Genomic DNA, 16,411 nt, shown 5'->3' with positions numbered 1-16,411 from the left:
CTCTAACCTGACCCTCGCCGCGCACAACCTGTCCCTCGCGCGAGAGGCCACATGGCCAGCGCCTCCACCTGTCCGCGCTGGGCCGAGCCGGGCCGGGCCTCACCTGTGCGGCCGGCGAGCCCCTCCCGGGCTCGGCCACCCACCCCGTGTCACCTGTCCAGGGACTTCACTCCCTTCCCTCGGCCACCCAAGGGCTTACGGAAACGGGGGAGAGGGGGGGAGAGGGGGGGAGCGGGGTGCCCTCGGGGGGGGGGGGGGGCCCAGGGAACCCCCATCGCCCGGACTCCGGGGTCTGCGCTCCTAACCTCCGGGGCGGGGGTCCGGGACCCTCCCCGAGCGCCCCCCGGGGGGCCGGGCGCCAGGACTGGGGGTCCGGGGTGGGGGGGGATGGGGGCGGTGACATCACGCCGGGCCGTCGGCGGCGAGGGCGCCCGGGGGCGGGGACCGCGGGCCGGGGCCGGGGGCGGAGGAGCCCCCGCGCCGCACCCACGGGCGAGCGCGGCCCCGCGCCCCGCACCCCGCACCCCGCGCCGGCCGGGCCGTGGGCGGCGGGCGGCGGGCTGCGGGCCCGGAGCGCGCGGGCCGCGGGGCGGCGGGGCGGGGCGGGCGGCGCGCAGGGCGATCCCGGAGCGGCTCCGGGAAATCCAGCCGGGTTTTGACTCCGATCGCCCACGGAGCCCGCAGCCGGCGAATGTAACAAAGAACAAGCGGCATGGCGGCTGGACCGGGGCGGGCGGCGGGCGGGCGGGGGCCGGGGCGGCGGGCCGGGCGCGGGGGCGCGGGGCGCGGGGCGCGGGCCGGGCCGGGCCGGGGCGGCGCGCGGGGGCGGCGGCGGGCGCGGGGCCCCGGGCTTTACCTGCCTGTGGAATGTGCAGAGCGGGCTCGGATCCGGACTCCGGGTTGCGATCCGCTCCGGAAACTGCGCAGCACCGGAAGCCGGGGGGCGGCGGCGGGGCATTGTGGGAGTTGTAGTTCGCGCGGGGGCCGGCGGCGCGGACGGGGGGCCGACGGAGAGCGGGCGGTCGTGCACGGGCGGCGGCGGGGCGCGGGCGGCGCGGACCCGGGGCAGCGAGCAGGTCGCGGGCGGTGTGGACGGGGGAGTGGGAAAGCGGGCCGCGCGAACCGGGGGTTGTGGACCCGGGAGCGGACGGCGGGGGGCTGGGCAGCAGGTCGTAAGCTGTGTGGACCGGGAGTGGGTGAGAGCGGATGATGTGGATTGGAGAGCAGCGAGGCGTGGATGGTGATGCGGGGGGCAAGGGCGGCGTGGACGGAGAGCGGCAGGGAGCAGGCAGTGTAGACCGGGCTTGGGAAAGTGGGTGGTGTGGCTCCCGGAGCGGGCGATGTGGATCGGGTAGTGGGAAAGCGGGCGGTGAAGACAGGAGAGTGGCGAGGCGCCAGTGGTTGATAGAGGAAAAGGGCGGCGTGGACGGAGAGCGGCAGGGGGCAGGCGGCTTAAACCCGGAGTGGGAGAGTGGGTGGCGTGGCGCCGGGAGCGGACGGTGTGGATGGCGAGGCGGAGGGCAGGGGCGGCGTGGATCCGGACCGGCCTGGGAGAAGCGGGGCTGGCTCTGCTGCCCCTTCCCCGGAGGCGTGGCTGGTGTGACCCTGGCAGCGACGCTATGACCATTGCAAATATGGATTCCACCCCTGTGCTGCACAAACCCACAGCCCACAGCTCCCGGGGCCCCTGTAAGTCTCTTCTGGTGGCTGCTGGAGCCATAATTTCTTTGGGGGGCGGGGAGACTTGGAAGAAAGGGTCGAATTTTTCTTTAAAACCTGTCTGAGATTTGCTGCCAGGTGGTAGTGCTGAAAGGAGCCAATAGTGTGGCCCCAGTCCTCCTGGTCCACTCAGGGAACCCATCCCGGAGCGCTTACAATGCCCCCAACAAGCTGGGGAAGTACCAGGAGCAGCATCTGGACCCCGCAGGGTGGGCTCTTGAAATACACACCTTGACCCGTGTGCTGCTGGAAGGTTTGGGAATACCACCACCCTGGCCAGGGCAACTGAGGCCAGACTGCTCCCTGACTCTCCCCACCCTGGGGGCTCGGTGGCTTGCTGACTGACCTCCATCAAAAGTGCATGCGGGCGGGCGGGCACCTGGGTAGATCAGTCGGTTAAGCCTCCGACTCTTGATTTTGGCTCAGGTCATGCCCCCCAGGGTGGTGAGATCCAGCCACGCGTTGAGCTCTGTGCTGGGCTTGGAGTCTGCTTAAGATTCTCTCTCTCGCTCTCCTTTTGTCCCTCTCCCCCACTCGCCGGCTCGCTTGCTCTCTCTCTCAAAACAAAACCCCAAAACGTGTGGCCACAGAATGTTAGAAGGGACTAGAGAAGTCTTTTAGTCTCTGGAGCAGAGCAGTAACACTGTCTTCTTCATTTCTGCCTGGCAGAAAGTTCCACTGATAAACTGCAAGAAGGGACAAGCAGATGGAAAAAGAATTTGAAATTGACATCAGACAGGACTCATTTGCCTCCTACACGGGAAGCTCCTAGGAATCAACAGGAAAAAGGTAAAGAACCCAATAGAAAAACGGACAGTTCCCAGTAGAGGAAATACAATGGCTCAGGGCGCCTGGGCGGCCCAGTGGTTAAGGCTCCAATGTCAGCTCAGGTCGTGATCTCTCGATCGTGGGTTCCAGCCCCGCATCGGGCGCTATGCCAAAAATTCGGAGCCTGGAGCCTGCTTCAGATTCTGTGTATGTGTGTGTGTCTCTCTCTGAAAAACAAACAAACATTAAAAAAATTAAAAAAAAGCAAGCAAGCAGGCATAGTGGCTCTTAAGCTTAAGCAAAGCTCTTCAACTGTACTGCTACAGGAGAAAAAGCAAAGTGGCTGCACAATCATTTTCACCTGTTACATTAGCAGATTGGGCTTTTTTTAAAGCTTAATAGCATCATTTTGAAGAGAGTGTATAAAATGAGCTGTCTCATCCTTTCCTGGTGGGAGAATAATTTGGTATAACCCCCATGGGGGCCCTTGGTTAATATGGAAATTCTAAATGCATAGAGCCTACGGCACGGCAGTCCCACGAGCAGAAATGTGTTCTCAGCTAGACTCACTTGTGTGAATGGGTATGTGTGCAAGCTTGGTGATAAGTGAGGGCCCATCGAAACGGCGTGGCAGGAGGGTAGAAGGCTGAGCGGCTGCCCAGGGAGCAAGCTGAGTGTGGCCCGGGTGCCCCGAGCTTCTGTCTCCGCCCCTCCCTGACAATCTGCAGTGGCTTCCTGATGGCTTGTACTGTGGGGCTCAACCTCAGCCTGCGACACCTTTCTTGATCATCACCTCCACACCCTTCCCCTGCTCACACCCGCCCCAGCTGTGGATCCCAACCTCCCTCCAGCCCTCTGTTCCTCAGTCACATCTTCAGGGTCTTTTGTACGTATTCCCTCTACCTTGGAATGCTCTCTGGGGGCTTTCCGCCACCATCTACCTCTTCAGCATTCGGGTCTCTGTTCAGTCCCCGAGAGCCGTAGACTGACCCCTGCAGCCTGCAGCTAACGCATACCCCGCGCCTACCCCCGCCCCTCTAGTGACCTCACGGTTCTCGAATGCCCAGGTGGCTGGCCGCCGAGGCCTCTGCACATCAAACACGGGTAGGACAGCAGAGCGGAAACCTGTACAAGCGGAAGACCTGACCCCGTCTAAAGCCATTTCTCGTGTCGGTTTGTGCAGCACAGGGGTGGAATCGATATTTGCTATGGTCATCGCATCTTCAAAAGAATTCCCAACGGGTTCAGTATATTCCTTCCGTGAAAGTTGGAAGGAATAAAGCTGCCTTTTAAGGCAGATTTATATCCAAGTTTTTTTTAGTGTTTATTTATTTGGGGGGGGGGGAGGGGCAGAGAAAGGGGAGCAGAACGCAGAATCCGAAGCAGGCTCCAGGCTCTGAGCTGTCAGCACAAGAGCCCGACGCGGGGCTCAAACTCAGGAACCGCGAGATCCTGACCTGAGCTGAAGTCCGACGCTTAACTGAGCCGCCCAGGCGCCCCTATATACAGAATTGTAAAGTTTTTTTTTTTTAAAAAAACTTAAAAAAAAAAAACATTGTTTCTGAAAGTGTCAAATTTTATTATTTTTTAAAACGTCTATTTATTTTGAGAGAGAGTGAGTGAGTGAGCAGGGAAAGGGGGAGGGAGAAGATCCCAAGCAGGCTCCGTGCCACCAGCTCAGAGCCTGACATGTGGCTCGAACTCCCAAAACCATGAGATCACAACCTGAGCCAAAATCAAGAGTCAGACACTTAACCAACTGAGCCACCCAGGCACCCCTCAAATTTTACCCTTAAGAACAAAACAATGCGGAAGCCTTGCCTAAAAAAAAAAAAAGAAAAGAAAAACCACGTGTAGAAGATGTTCCCTGGGCAGCTTGTGGCCTCTGACTCTGGATAGTGGTATCGCATCAGCGTCCTGTTTCCCAAGCACGACAGCTATTGGGTGTGTGATGTGGAGATGCCGTCCTTCTTGGAAAATGCACTCTGAAGAAGTCAGGGTGGGACACGACGTCTCCAGCAATCGATCAGTTGATCGCTAGATGATAGGTAGGTAGGCAGAGCGAGTTTAGCAAAGTCGCTGAATCTAGTTGAAGGCTATGTGGGTTATTCTGTAGGTGTGAAATTTTACAAAATAAGTCGGGGGAATTAAAAATAAGTAAGCAATAGAGCTTCCGTTACCCTGAGTGGATTTTCCTAGGGCATAATCACCATGCCCTGTCGTCACTCCTCCCCCCCTCCCCCCCCCCGTCCCCTCCCCCCCCCCCCCACCCCCCCCCCCCCCCGCCTCCACCCCTGCCCCGAGACGATGGTCTCAGCCCAGACACTGGCTGCCTCCCACGTGGACTAACTAACATGGCTCATCAGCCCTGGTTTTTTGTTAGTTGACTCCCTTCATCCTGGACTTCATACAACTAAATATCCCAAGTCACTTCTCTACACTACCTGTAGCTTTTCAGTCTGGCTAAGTGTTGCTCTCCAGATAAAGACAGCAATCTAAATCAGCAAGTGACTTAATTCTCACTGTGTGCAAAGCATGGGATGTCACTTGATAGTTTTCTCGCCCATCGCAGGGAGCTGAAAGTTCAGAAAAAGCCGACATCAGGCCGTAAGTCCTTGGTCTCTGCTTTTGACGCAAGGTAGCAGGGACTCACCAGCCAGACAGCCTGGGCTCACATTCTGTTTTCTGCCACTTACCCACTGTGGAATCTTGGGCAAGTTACTTAACCTGTCTGTGCCTCGGTTTCCTAATCTGTAAAGCTGAGGTAGGTCATAACTCACGGGGTTGTCTCAAAGAGTGTTAAGAGTCACTAACCAGCTCTGGCACATAGTAAGTGCTCAGTCAATACACTTACCACCGTTGTGATTCCGAGTCTCTGTCCCGCGTCCGCGTAAAATACCACGCAGCCCCAAGGCACCCCAGCATCCAACTTGATAAACGCTGATATCAGCGGTTGAATGCTTGGCACACGCAGGACACAGCGGGACGGTTCGCAGCGTGGAGGGGTGGTGCGGAGCCGGGGGTGGGCTGCGCTCTGCGCGTGGAAGTTGGTGCCTCTGGGGCGCCGTGGGACGGGGGTCTGGTCTGGCAGCGTTCTCTTCAGCGCGGGCACCGTGCGAGGCCATCCATCCTGGTATCCGGGCCTCTGTGGTGAGCAGCTTGCCTTTTCTTTTTTTATGCACCATTTGCCGATGCGTATGTCGGGCACTCGGTACTGGTAGGCGACAAGGTCACAACGGCATGGTTTTGTCATAGCCGTGCCCGCCTTGGCGGGCTCTGTCCCCTGACCCTGCGCCCGGATGAGGGGGGCAGGATGGGCGTAAGCAAACCTGCCAGATGTGCTTATATGGGGCTGGCTGCTGACCCTGGTCCTTGCTCCTAGGTGCGCTGTCCTGAGCCCTGGGGATACGCCCAGGAGCCCGCGTAGGAGGCCGTGATCTGGGGTCAAGTGACAAGCACGTGGAAGAGGTGCCCCGTGCTCTGCGTCATCCTTGGTGGCCGAAGCTGCTTCGCGGAGCAGGTGGGGTTTGTGTTCGGTTAGGTCATTAGAGCAGGGAGGGGTGCGTGCTGGGGATGAGGGGTGCACATTCACAGCCCGCAGGTGGTTGACGTGGATTAATGTGGGCAGTGTGGCGGGATCGGTAAGAATACAGCGTGTGCCTCAAGGTGACCTGGTAAATCAGGGCAAGGCTGGCCTTCCAGCGAGCACATCTGGTCCAACGTCAGCACAGAAAGGGCCGTGGTCTCAGACCCCCGGACGCCTCCATCCCTAACAAGACACGTGGCCACCACCTTGCCACGAGCAGAGCTGAGAATCCGAATCCGAGCCCCGGGACGGCTGGGGCTCTGCACAGGTAGACTGTCCCCCCTCGACGGCAGAGGTATCAATCATCTGGGCCCCCACTCCGTACCCAGGAGGGCCACCCTGAGAAAAGGTCGGGGTCTGTGCACCAGTTTCCCAAATGCCACAGCACCCGGGCACAGCGGGGAAGCAGCCCAGATGCCTGCAGGGTTCGTGTGGGATCCGTCCATCTGTCTGTGCCCGGCTCCGGCTCCGGCCCCCGCTGCCCCCGCCCCACCCGGTAACCACCACGGGCCCCAAGCCAGTGTGACACCATCCGTACTCTGAGCCCCATGCAGGAGCCTGCCCCACGCTCTCCCGGATGGGCCTCCGCTGGGGCAGCGAGGACCACAGGAGCCGAGGGATGTATGCAAGACTGCGCCCAGAAGGCTGCGGGGCGTCCTGCAGGGTCACCTCATGCCAGCTTCCGCCCCTGGAGGACCCAGGCCGAGCCGACCCTGACGGGTAGCACCCACAACTGGCCAAGAACAAAGCAAGGGGCGGCAGCAACGAGCGAAGGGCCCACGACTTCTTTCACGCGGCCGACCGCGACGGGCATGGGCACAGACGGCCGAGCACCCGACGGAACGTGACCCGGGGCGCAGCAAACACAACTCGGTGTTAGGGTTCCATGTGCACGTTTATTTCTCTCAAAGACCGTTCGTGTTCCAGCCACATCTTCCGTGGTTTGGTGCAGGACAGTGACGTGGTTTGTTTTTTTTTTTTAATTTTTTTTTTTAACGTTTATTTATTTTTGAGACAGAGAGAGAAAGAGCATGAACGGGGGAGGGTCAGAGAGAGGGAGACACAGAATCTGAAACAGGCTCCGGGCTCTGAGCTGTCAGCACAGAGCCCGACGCGGGGCTCGAACTCACGGACCGCGAGATCGTGACCTGAGCCAAAGTCGGACGCTCAACCGACCGAGCCACCCAGGCGCCCCAGTGACATGTTTTTAAAGTGCTACCGCGGAATACGATCGCCGTCGGGCAGATCCATCACCGCGCTCGATCATGAAGCCAGACCCGGCCACGTGCCTGGAAAACCGTGCGTTTTCTTCTTTTAAAAGAAAAATCTAGCTTTGATGGGACACTGGGGTGAAACACCACAAGCCTAAATCACAAACGGTACGTTCCCGACCGGCTGGGAGCGGGGTGGACTGGGCAGGGGGGCGCATTCCAGACGCCCCCTCACGCATCCAACGGGACTGCTGAAGAAAGGGACCCGGAGGGAACCTGAGTTTGCTCTGCAGGAAGTGGCGGTGTGAGTGTGCCCGTGCCACACGCTTTGGTAATCACGCCTGAGCAGGTTTGGGACAGTGGAGACGGGGGCCTGGCATCCGGGTCTACGCCAGCGCGGGACCCGTGTCCCACCCGGCAGAAAACGTCCTGACTTGCAGCGACCACCGGCTTGTGAGGCTTCGAGACCGTGACATGCGAGACTATTACGTGGAAACCGCCCCCCCCCACCCCCCAGCTGGTGGCAGCGACAGAAATCAATCTGTCCCTTTCTGCTCCAGAAGAGAATGTGCCAGGCCTCTCCGGCAAAACCCATCAGAAATCTAGACGGGCAGCGACTGGCCAGGTAGCCACCAGCAGGAATCAAGGGCTGGGCTCCAACTTGAACTGGAGGGTGGGTTTACGTAAAGGGCTCTGTCCAAACCTCCTTCTTCACAGCCGGTTTTCAGCCGGGACAATGAGATCGCTGCTTCTGTTCTCGCTGCGCTAATCACACGCGCACACACGCGCGCGAGGCTTCCCTGCGTGCCTCTGCAGAGGTCACGGGCACAGTCCCGAACCGGGCAGTGCCACCGGCGTGCCAGAACCAACGTGAGCACCCCGTTCCTGACGTACAGGTGCCCCACTCAGACCTTAGCGTCCAGAAGAAACCGCCTTGGACACGCCAGTCTGCGAAACAGCCCGGAGGCCAACAAAAAAGTCCTCTAGCCGCTAACGCACAAGGGAAGGGAGGAAGGCTTTACAAACTCGTATGTGTAGTACTCAGTGCGTGACCTTAATCGGTGTTTAAGTTCACAGTGTTCGCATTCGCATGAATCCCTACGCGGGAAAGCGCAGGCCTGGATAAGCAGCCACGGGAGAAGCGTTCACAGTATCCACAGGACCCGTTTTCCCACTGCCCGACCCTCACGCACGCTCCCGCCCCCTATTTTCTCTTAAACTCCCTGCTAAGTCCCTGTCCTCTGTGACTTCAGGAAGGGCCCTCGGCTGGAGAAGATGTGAGTGCATCTCGAGGAGGGGCTTCTGGGCCTCGATCAAGTATACGGGGCTCTCGCGTGCCGGACAGACACACGGAAACACGGATCTCCTGGACACCACGCTCCCCCTTTTGTGTGACGGTCCCGCTTCACACACGGGACAGACGCAGCCCGCCTGTCACTTGCCCGCGACCCGGGAGGGGCTTCAAGTCACCAGGAGGTGGAAAACGCAGAGCCCTTAAAAGTTAAAACGGTGAACAAAATCCTCGTGGGGTCAGTCAGGAATGGGACATTGTCTTGTTTTGAGCGAGAAAGCTCCCGTGTAAAGCTCAGAGACCATCACGTGGCATAGAGTTGATCTGAACCGCAAAATCAGACAGAAAACGGAGGACCGGAACATCGTCTTTAAAAACAGCATATGGTGAAGAAAGCCATTTTACAGTCACTTGATTAATTCCTGGGACACGGGAAAAAAATTTTAAATACGTATTTTTAAGTAAAATTCTTAACGTAGTCTTCTAATCTCTCTCCCTCGAGAAAAAGGGGGGAAGAAAGTTCTATAATTTTGGTTTTCGAAAAGGTTTCTGTGTGTCAGTAGCTCTCTTACCCCTGAAATACCAGTGTCAGGAAGAACAAAAATGTTTGTAGGAAGGAGTCCCCCCCCCAATTTCCTATCTGTGACAGAAGTCGAGGCTTCATAAATGGCCTTTTAAATCTTATTGGAAAAAAGTGAATCTTATTGAACCATCAAAGCCTTCCACACAGATGACCACGGCCCTACCAAGCTCGTCCCCGCGAGGCGTGCATTCAGGAGGCACCGGCCAGCGTGCAGGCCCGTGGAGAGACGCACGGGCGAGGAACGTGGTCTGAAGGGCACACGGGGATACGGACACCGTGGGCCACGCTGATCTTTTCTTCCCACTGGAAATCAAAGCAGGCGTGCGTCCCCTCCAACACGCGTCAAGCACTGTTCACAGAATCCTGGAGAGCTCCCGGAAGCATGCGAGGCAAGTTTGGCCCATTTGTTACTATTCAACTTGAGTTCCATCCCTAAGCCTCACACCTGAGACCTAGAATGAGTTTTCTCTTTTGTCCCAGAAGTACTTTGTTTCAGCTATTGGCAACATTTGGCAAACTAACTTTGGACTAAAGAAAAAAAAAAAAACCCGGTGTGGGTGGTCACCGTGTTCCGTTAGCGGTCACTTACTGCCCCGACTTCATTCCAGAGGCCCCTCCCTGCACTCCCGTGTGGCAAGTACCCCAGCAGGGCAGTGGGAAAAAAAGCCAGGAGTTGACGGCCCCATGGGAATCCTGAGCGCTTCTGAAACCACAGAGGAGACCGGAAAGACCACGTGGGAACTCACAGGCCTCCCGTTTGCGAAGGAACACGAGTGCACAGGATAGATCTAGTGTTTGCATACTTTTCAAGTTATATGGCTAATAGCAAAGGCAACTCTGCTCCTACCTTTGTCACAGTGTCTCCATCACCGCCGCGATGTCTCTACTGACCCCCAATCCCGCCTCCGTCCCACCTGTCCGCACTCGGGGCCCGGCCGCACTGTGTTGCTCTGAGCAGCCAGTCAGGACAGGTGACCCATCCGTTCCAGTCACAGTGACAGCACAGAGGGACACCTCCTCTTCGCGACGCGGTCCGGGCACGGACCCAAGATAACACGCGTCGGGGCACAGAGTGGGTGAGGTGGAGTCCCCCTCACCGGCCCCGTCACCGTCCATTACTGGAGGTTCTCCAGTCCGTTATGCAAGTCTCCAACGTCTGACTTCAGCTCTTGACCTGAGCGCAGCCCTTTGGCATCTGACTTGGTGAGTTTTCTCTGGGGAAAGCCTCCTGGCTGGAGACGCGGATCTTCGTCCCCCTTTACAGGATGGCAGTACGACCCGGCCGGACGGGGCGGCCGGCTGACAGCTTGCAGCTCTCCTTGCTGCGTCCCGGGGGTGCTTAGGGGGGCACGCGTCTTCCCGCGTCCTGGTGGGGGAGGCCCGCCGGCCGCGGGGTCCGCCGGGGCCCCGTTCATGGCGCTCTTGCTTCTGTGCCTGGAGAGGAGCTTCTTGTTGAGGATCCTGGTGAGCGTCGCCCCCTTCCTCCGGGCCCCCTCCGGCTGCTGCAGAAACACGAGGTCGTTGTGCGACTGGCTCATGCCAGGGTCCTTCTGTTGATGTCGCCGGCGGAAGAACAGCTTTGCGCCCTTCCTTAAAATCCCTCCTGGAAGAGGAAAGCAGAGGGGGGCGGTCAGGTGAGCTGAGGAGGAAACGCCGGGGCCACTAATCCGAGTGGAAAAGACAAGCAAGGAGGTTCGAACTACTCTAATGAGCAGTTTCTTCCATGTGCTGTCACTATCCACACGGGAGGGAAACGGCCGGAAATCTGGCCCGGACCACACGTCAGAGTTTTCAGGGTGAAAAGACTTGGAAGGGAGCCCGGGCGGCTCAGTGGGTGAAGCGTCTGACTCAGGTCATGATCTCACAGATTGTGAGTTTGAGCCCCGCACTGGGCTCTGTGCTGACAGCAGGGAGCCGGCTTGGGATCCTCTCTCTCTCTCTCTCTCTCTCTCTCTCTCTCTCTGTCTGCCCCTCCCCTACTCGTGCTCCTGCAGATCTCCCTTTCTTTCAAAATAAATAAGTAAACTTTATTAAAAAAAAAAAAAAAAAAAGACTTTGAGCCAAGAAGCAGTGAGCTGGACTGTCCGGTGCATCCCGGGGCAGGGACGTCCGTCACCGACTTCCGAGTCAAAGCAGACGGCGGCAGGCTGTCCCTACCTCGGGTCCCCTGGCCACTCACTCTCCTGGATTAGGAAGGGTGTAAATGGTGAAGAAGTGCTATGTGCCCCCGAAAAGAGGGTCCCGCTATTAAAACACAAAAACGGTCTCTGAGAACAAGGGATGCGTATCGCTGTCTTAGGAGAGTTAAGATCTCTTCTTTCAGGGAGTTAAGATGTTGTTTCACTGCAGACCCACCGTACGTGCCTCGGGCTGTCGTGAAATGTCTGTTTCGGGCTTGTTTCTGACTCACAAGACCTCAGCTTTGTGCGCCTCGACCTGCCTGCAGGATGTCAGCTAGCGGAACACGGAATACAAAAACGGCAGCGGCAATGACTCTTCAAAGACCCAGGGCGAGCTCGCGTAGCCACGGGGCCCGGAACCCACTACACGAACTCCCTCCGGCACGCTGCTGCCCGGGGGCGCCCCCAGCAGGGTCCGGGAGCCTTTCGGGCCAGCCTGTGGCGCTCCTCGCATGTGCGTGTAGGCGTGGAGGGCTTCTGGAGGAGGAGCCTTGTGGCTCTTTGGCAGCCAACTATTTTCCTGACAGAGCCCGTGGATGCTTCGGTAGCCGTGACACAGACCAGAGCCACCGGTGTCTGTCCAGAGGGGACGAAGGGCGCCTGCTGGCTCTCCCACGTGAAATGCGTGTGGACGGCGGTGGAGTATGGCCCCGCCCTGTCTGTGGACAAAGCAGCACGCCCGTGACTTTAAGGGATCTTAATTGGATCTGGGGCCAGGGAGAACTTGCCCTTGGCTCTGTCCGGGCTCAGCCGCAGAACAAGGCTCAAGAGCCCCAAGGTATAGGCTGAATGTCATCTGATCAGAGCTGCTGGAAAGATCTTTTGGTTTTTTTTTCCATTTTCTCTTTGGATATAGTCAAACGGCCTATTGGGAAGAATCATGGGGACGTTTCTACAACTGTCTAACGCGGAGAGGCTGCGTGCGGGGGGTTTCCCGGACCGCGGGAAGGGGAGTACAGACGTGTGAGCGGCTTCACTCCTGCCGCGAGCCTGAGGTGCCGCATCTGGGGACCACAAAGGTCCGTTCCCAGAGCTGTTCAGGTCCCCCTAAGAATGCAGCGTATCGCGAGAAGTCACCAGTTAGGGCGTGTTATTGCACCAACCGCGGCCCACCAACCGGACTGGACTTTGGCCAGCGGGGGGCATTACACTGGTACCTGCTGATTAATTACCCCGGCATGGTGACAGGCTCCAGCCGGAGGGTCGCAGGGGCCGAGGGAGTGTTTCTGACACGGGGACCTGCTTTAGGTTAAGCGTGGGGTCCCTGAAGGGCATATTAATGTGGGCTCTCACCTGGAACAGAGGAGGGGAAGGCGGGATCCGTTCTGTTAACTCAGAGTGCTCTGACCCCACGCCCCCGGTCTCCCAGGGGAACGGAAGCCCGAGGGGGGGCAGGCTGGCCCCATCCCCGGGTCAGCTGGAGGCCAGCAGTAACAGGTGCTGTCCTGGAGGGCCCCCGTCTCCTAAGCCCGTCCTAGGTGTCCCCACACTGGAATTTAGTCTGGGGTCTGGAGCCAGGGTCTGAGGTGTGAGCAGGGGTGCTGTTATGGGTGGGGTCGTGTCCCTCCAAAATTCCTATGTTGGGGTCCTGATCCCCAGCACCTCAGAATGTGGCCTTATCTTACAGACGGGGTCCTTACAGAGGTGATTCATCCACAGGGCGTCAAGGCAGGTACCCACACCAGCGTGGCTGTGCCCCTACAGAAAGAAGAGATGTGGACAGGCACGCCCACGGGGAGCGTGCCAGGTGGAGGCAGGGATGGGGTGACGCTTCGATAAGCCAAGGAAGGCCAGAGACACTGACAAACACCAGAGGCCTGGCGAGAGCATCCTGGCCCACAGGAGCCACCAGCCCTGCCCACCCCTCGACCTCGGGCTTCTGGCCTCCAGAGCTGGGGGGACTGTTCACTGCTGAGCACAAGGCTGTGTGGATCACAAGAGGCCAGCCCGCCCTGCAGGGCACAGCGTCTGGTTCTCGAGAAGCATGGGTTTGCACCAGATTCCGAGGGAAACCTGAGCGCGGGGAGAGGCAAGAGGTAGGTGTTCAGATTCCCTCAAAAGGGAATCGGCACGTTGTCAAGCAACCCCTTTAACTCGTTTCAATGAAATCGCACTTGAAATAACTAAAATTCGAATTCCTGCCATATCACGATGGCATATCAAGGACCCCCAACCTGTGAATAAAACTGGAAAAGCAGAAAGATCTGTGTGCCATAGTCACTTTGAACGGTCCTGCCGGCCGTGGTCTGTCCCACAAGCGAAGGTCTGCTCCCGTGCGTCCCACAGATGGGGCCCATCGCGGGGGGGTTTTCTGTCCTTCCGGGCCCCAGGCAAGCTCTCAGAACAGGGCTGCTGTTTTGTTAAATAGGACTGTTCCAAATCAATACCAGAACCGATGATGTCCTGGGTCCCCTGGTAAAGTCACTTGGGGGACTCACCAAACCTGTGTCTTCTCTAACTTGATAGGACTTGTCACGGCTTTATGGGGACAATACCTCCTGCTTGGATGGAAGGGTCATGTGAAAGGAGGGACTGAGGTTTGCAGATCTATAGGCTGGAGCCCCGCTTCTGTCTCCCAGAGACCTCTGAGAGAGATCTCCTCCCCAGCGGTGACGTGCTCTGCCCCACTAAATGGGCCCCAGTGCAGAAAGCCTGTGTTCTCACACCCGGCTCCTCTGTGCTCCTAAGGACGGTGTCTGAGCTGGCCGGGGTCGGGGGGGTGGGGGGTCACACCGCCCAGCAGTGGCCAGCAGGTGTCTGGTAGAGGGCGCATCCGTGGCGGTCACCAGGGGGGCCTCCAGAGAGTGAGACGGGTCTCAGCTCCCAGAGGCATCACAGAGCACAGCCCTGCGCTCCAACGCGGGCGTGGACAGGCTTTCCGGAACCACGTAGATCCCGAGAGGCGTGCTGGTAGCGTGTGTCGGGCAGGACGTTTTACGGACACACGGCCGTCTCCAGATCCACGGTTTAACTCCTCAAACGTGAGGAGTAACCAGAGTAAGCGGAGATCATCTCCTCTGCATTTCCAAATAAAAACGTCAAAGCCTGTTGAGCCTTGGCCACACATCACAGTTACCCTCGGGGTAAATAATGATGGAGGAACAAGGCCACGCGTGTGGCACTGACTCCCGCACTCCGCGGTGGCGCGAGGGGCACCGGACTCTCCCGTCAGCTGAGAAGTCACGCCGTCTGGAGCTCCCTCACCTCACCGTGGCCGTGCGGCTGTGTCTTCTGTGTCAAGGTGGCCAGCGTGCCCAGGGATTCAGTCAGACCCTCATCTGTTAGGTGAATGCACTCGGCAGATGTGGGGGTAACACCCGCGTTCAGCTATCCCGGACTGAAGCACATTACCCCGGATGATGTGGACGGGCCTCCTCCAATCAACTGAATGCCTTAGGAGCCAACCCCGAAGGGCTCTGGGAGAAGAAGGGATGGTCCCCTGCCCGCCGGCCCCGCCCACAGATTTCAGACTGTCAGAGCCCATAATCGCGTGAGCCAGTTCCTTGAAATGTAGAACCGATTGGTGCCGTTCCTCTAGAGAACTCTGGCCAAGACAGTAATAGTTTGGTATGTGACGCTTGCCTCTGGGCCCCCAGAACCCGTCCCCTTTGCTGATGGGGAAGCTCACAGTGCCCAGGCCAGAGGAACTGGAGAAGTCTGGATTTCATAAGCCCCTTTTTTCCAGATTAGCTCAGCCACACCAGCAGTCAGGAGGCAAGACTCAGACCTCACCCACACTTTAAAGATCCCTTAAGGACAAAATCTGGAGAGAAGATGTGCAATGTGAAACGAATAGCCAAACGCTGAAACGGGGGGCAGAGAGGAGAAAAATCTTTCCCTGGTTCTAACAAGGTTAAAAAAAAAAAAAATCACAAACACACTGAAAAGTAAATAGGAAGAAATTTGAAAATGATTATTCTAAATTATAGCTTTACTAGAGCAAATGTTTGCAAATCTACGCTTGTCTGTCTGCACAGACCCTGACAGACACAAATAGCTCCGTGAAGAATCCATCTCAAAATCTCATACGTAGGAAAGCAATGACCAAAAGCCACGTCACACATTGTAGTTTGCTGCCCAAAGAACAGCTTCTGAGTTCGAGCTAAGCCCCACATAGTCTGTTTATAAGCGACTGCTTGTTAGAACCAGAGCTCCGCTAAGGGAAGGGGCGTATGCAAATCACAGCGAGCGAGGCTGCGTGCCCCCCATCTAGGGGCACAGCGCCCGCGCCCCACCCGCGTAAAGTGCTGTCCCAACCCAACCAGGCCACTTGTACGGAGGCAACTGCGAACACACACTGGAGAGGGACAGGAAAATAAAAAGGAAGGGAAGGGAAGGGGGGGGGGTCAGCTTCCTGCTGTTACAAAATATGCTACTCTCGTGGCGAAACCGCACCTAATTTAAAAACACGTATAGAAGACAAAAGTAACTTACTGTGTAGGCAATCAATTCTGGTTGGCATAGCGATCCTCTTAAGTTAGAGGGAATGAACGCGAGGTGACGAGAAGGAAGAGGTCAGAGGTCAAAAGAAAAGTGCGCGGGAGCAAAACAAGAATGACAGACAGTGAGTTCCAAAGCACCGTGCCCCACGTGCGGGTGAAGTGACTGGGAAGGACGTCTGGCAAGAGTCTGGGGGCTCGGATTGCTTTTTTTTTTTTTTCTTTTTTTACTTTTTAATATTTATTTGTCAAAGTCTCCATCCGATACTTTGGTTCTTACTCGTGGGGGAATACACGTGGCGTCACCTTTGCCATCTCGGCCGTCTCTAAACACGCGGCCACGTTAAGTAAATTCCCATCGTGCAGCCCGGCCGCATCGACACCGTTAAGCTAGAAACAAGCCCACGTGTGGGGATAAACTGGCTGTGACCTCACAAGATGGACATTTCCAACCCGCGGGGTTCCAGAACTCTGTGCTGGCAGGTCTCGGAAACCTGTGCAAACCCACATAGGTGGTTCTTGGGCCAGAAACTAGCCTTCAGTTATTTAATGTGGAAACCAGAGGAAACCCCACAGAGCCACTCCCTGGATCCCCAGTGTTGAAAACTGGTGCAACACAAAAGCTACTTAGCAT

At 57.6% G+C, this 16,411-nt stretch overlaps 2 protein-coding genes and 1 long non-coding RNA gene across 6 annotated transcripts in view; 1 reads left to right on the top strand and 2 right to left on the bottom strand.

Annotated features, from left to right (window-relative positions):
• Window positions 1-991, bottom strand: part of PRDM15 (PR/SET domain 15) — a 68,043-nt gene extending 67,052 nt beyond the window's left edge. Inside the window, 1 exon segment of the mRNA XM_053903050.1 lies at window positions 857-991. Within this exon segment, the coding sequence (XP_053759025.1) occupies window positions 857-958 (102 nt within the window). The 5' untranslated portion in view covers window positions 959-991.
• A 91-nt stretch (window positions 992-1,082) lies between these two features.
• LOC109256920 (uncharacterized) lies at window positions 1,083-13,539 on the top strand. 3 transcript variants are annotated; one of them, XR_008422398.1, is made up of 5 exons: window positions 1,083-1,689; window positions 2,389-2,508; window positions 4,417-4,535; window positions 5,870-6,007; window positions 12,195-13,539. It is a non-coding gene; the product is annotated as an uncharacterized LOC109256920 (long non-coding RNA). The 3 variants fall into 3 exon arrangements; XR_002075833.2 differs by having other exon boundaries at window positions 4,285-4,535; XR_008422399.1 differs by lacking the exon at window positions 4,417-4,535.
• C2CD2 (C2 calcium dependent domain containing 2) overlaps window positions 9,946-16,411 on the bottom strand; it is a 48,431-nt gene continuing 41,965 nt past the window's right edge. For both annotated transcript variants that reach the window (XM_019432647.2, XM_053903051.1), the window contains one exon: window positions 9,946-10,761. In XM_019432647.2, the coding sequence (XP_019288192.2) occupies window positions 10,274-10,761 (488 nt within the window). In that variant the 3' untranslated portion in view covers window positions 9,946-10,273. The remainder of the gene's footprint in view (window positions 10,762-16,411) is intronic.

This window comes from Panthera pardus, unplaced genomic scaffold, assembly GCF_024362965.1.
Source record: "Panthera pardus isolate Hobbes unplaced genomic scaffold, ASM2436296v1 HiC_scaffold_16, whole genome shotgun sequence".
NCBI classification, from domain to species: Eukaryota; Metazoa; Chordata; class Mammalia; order Carnivora; family Felidae; genus Panthera; species Panthera pardus.
This window is presented reverse-complemented; position numbering and strand designations above follow the sequence as displayed.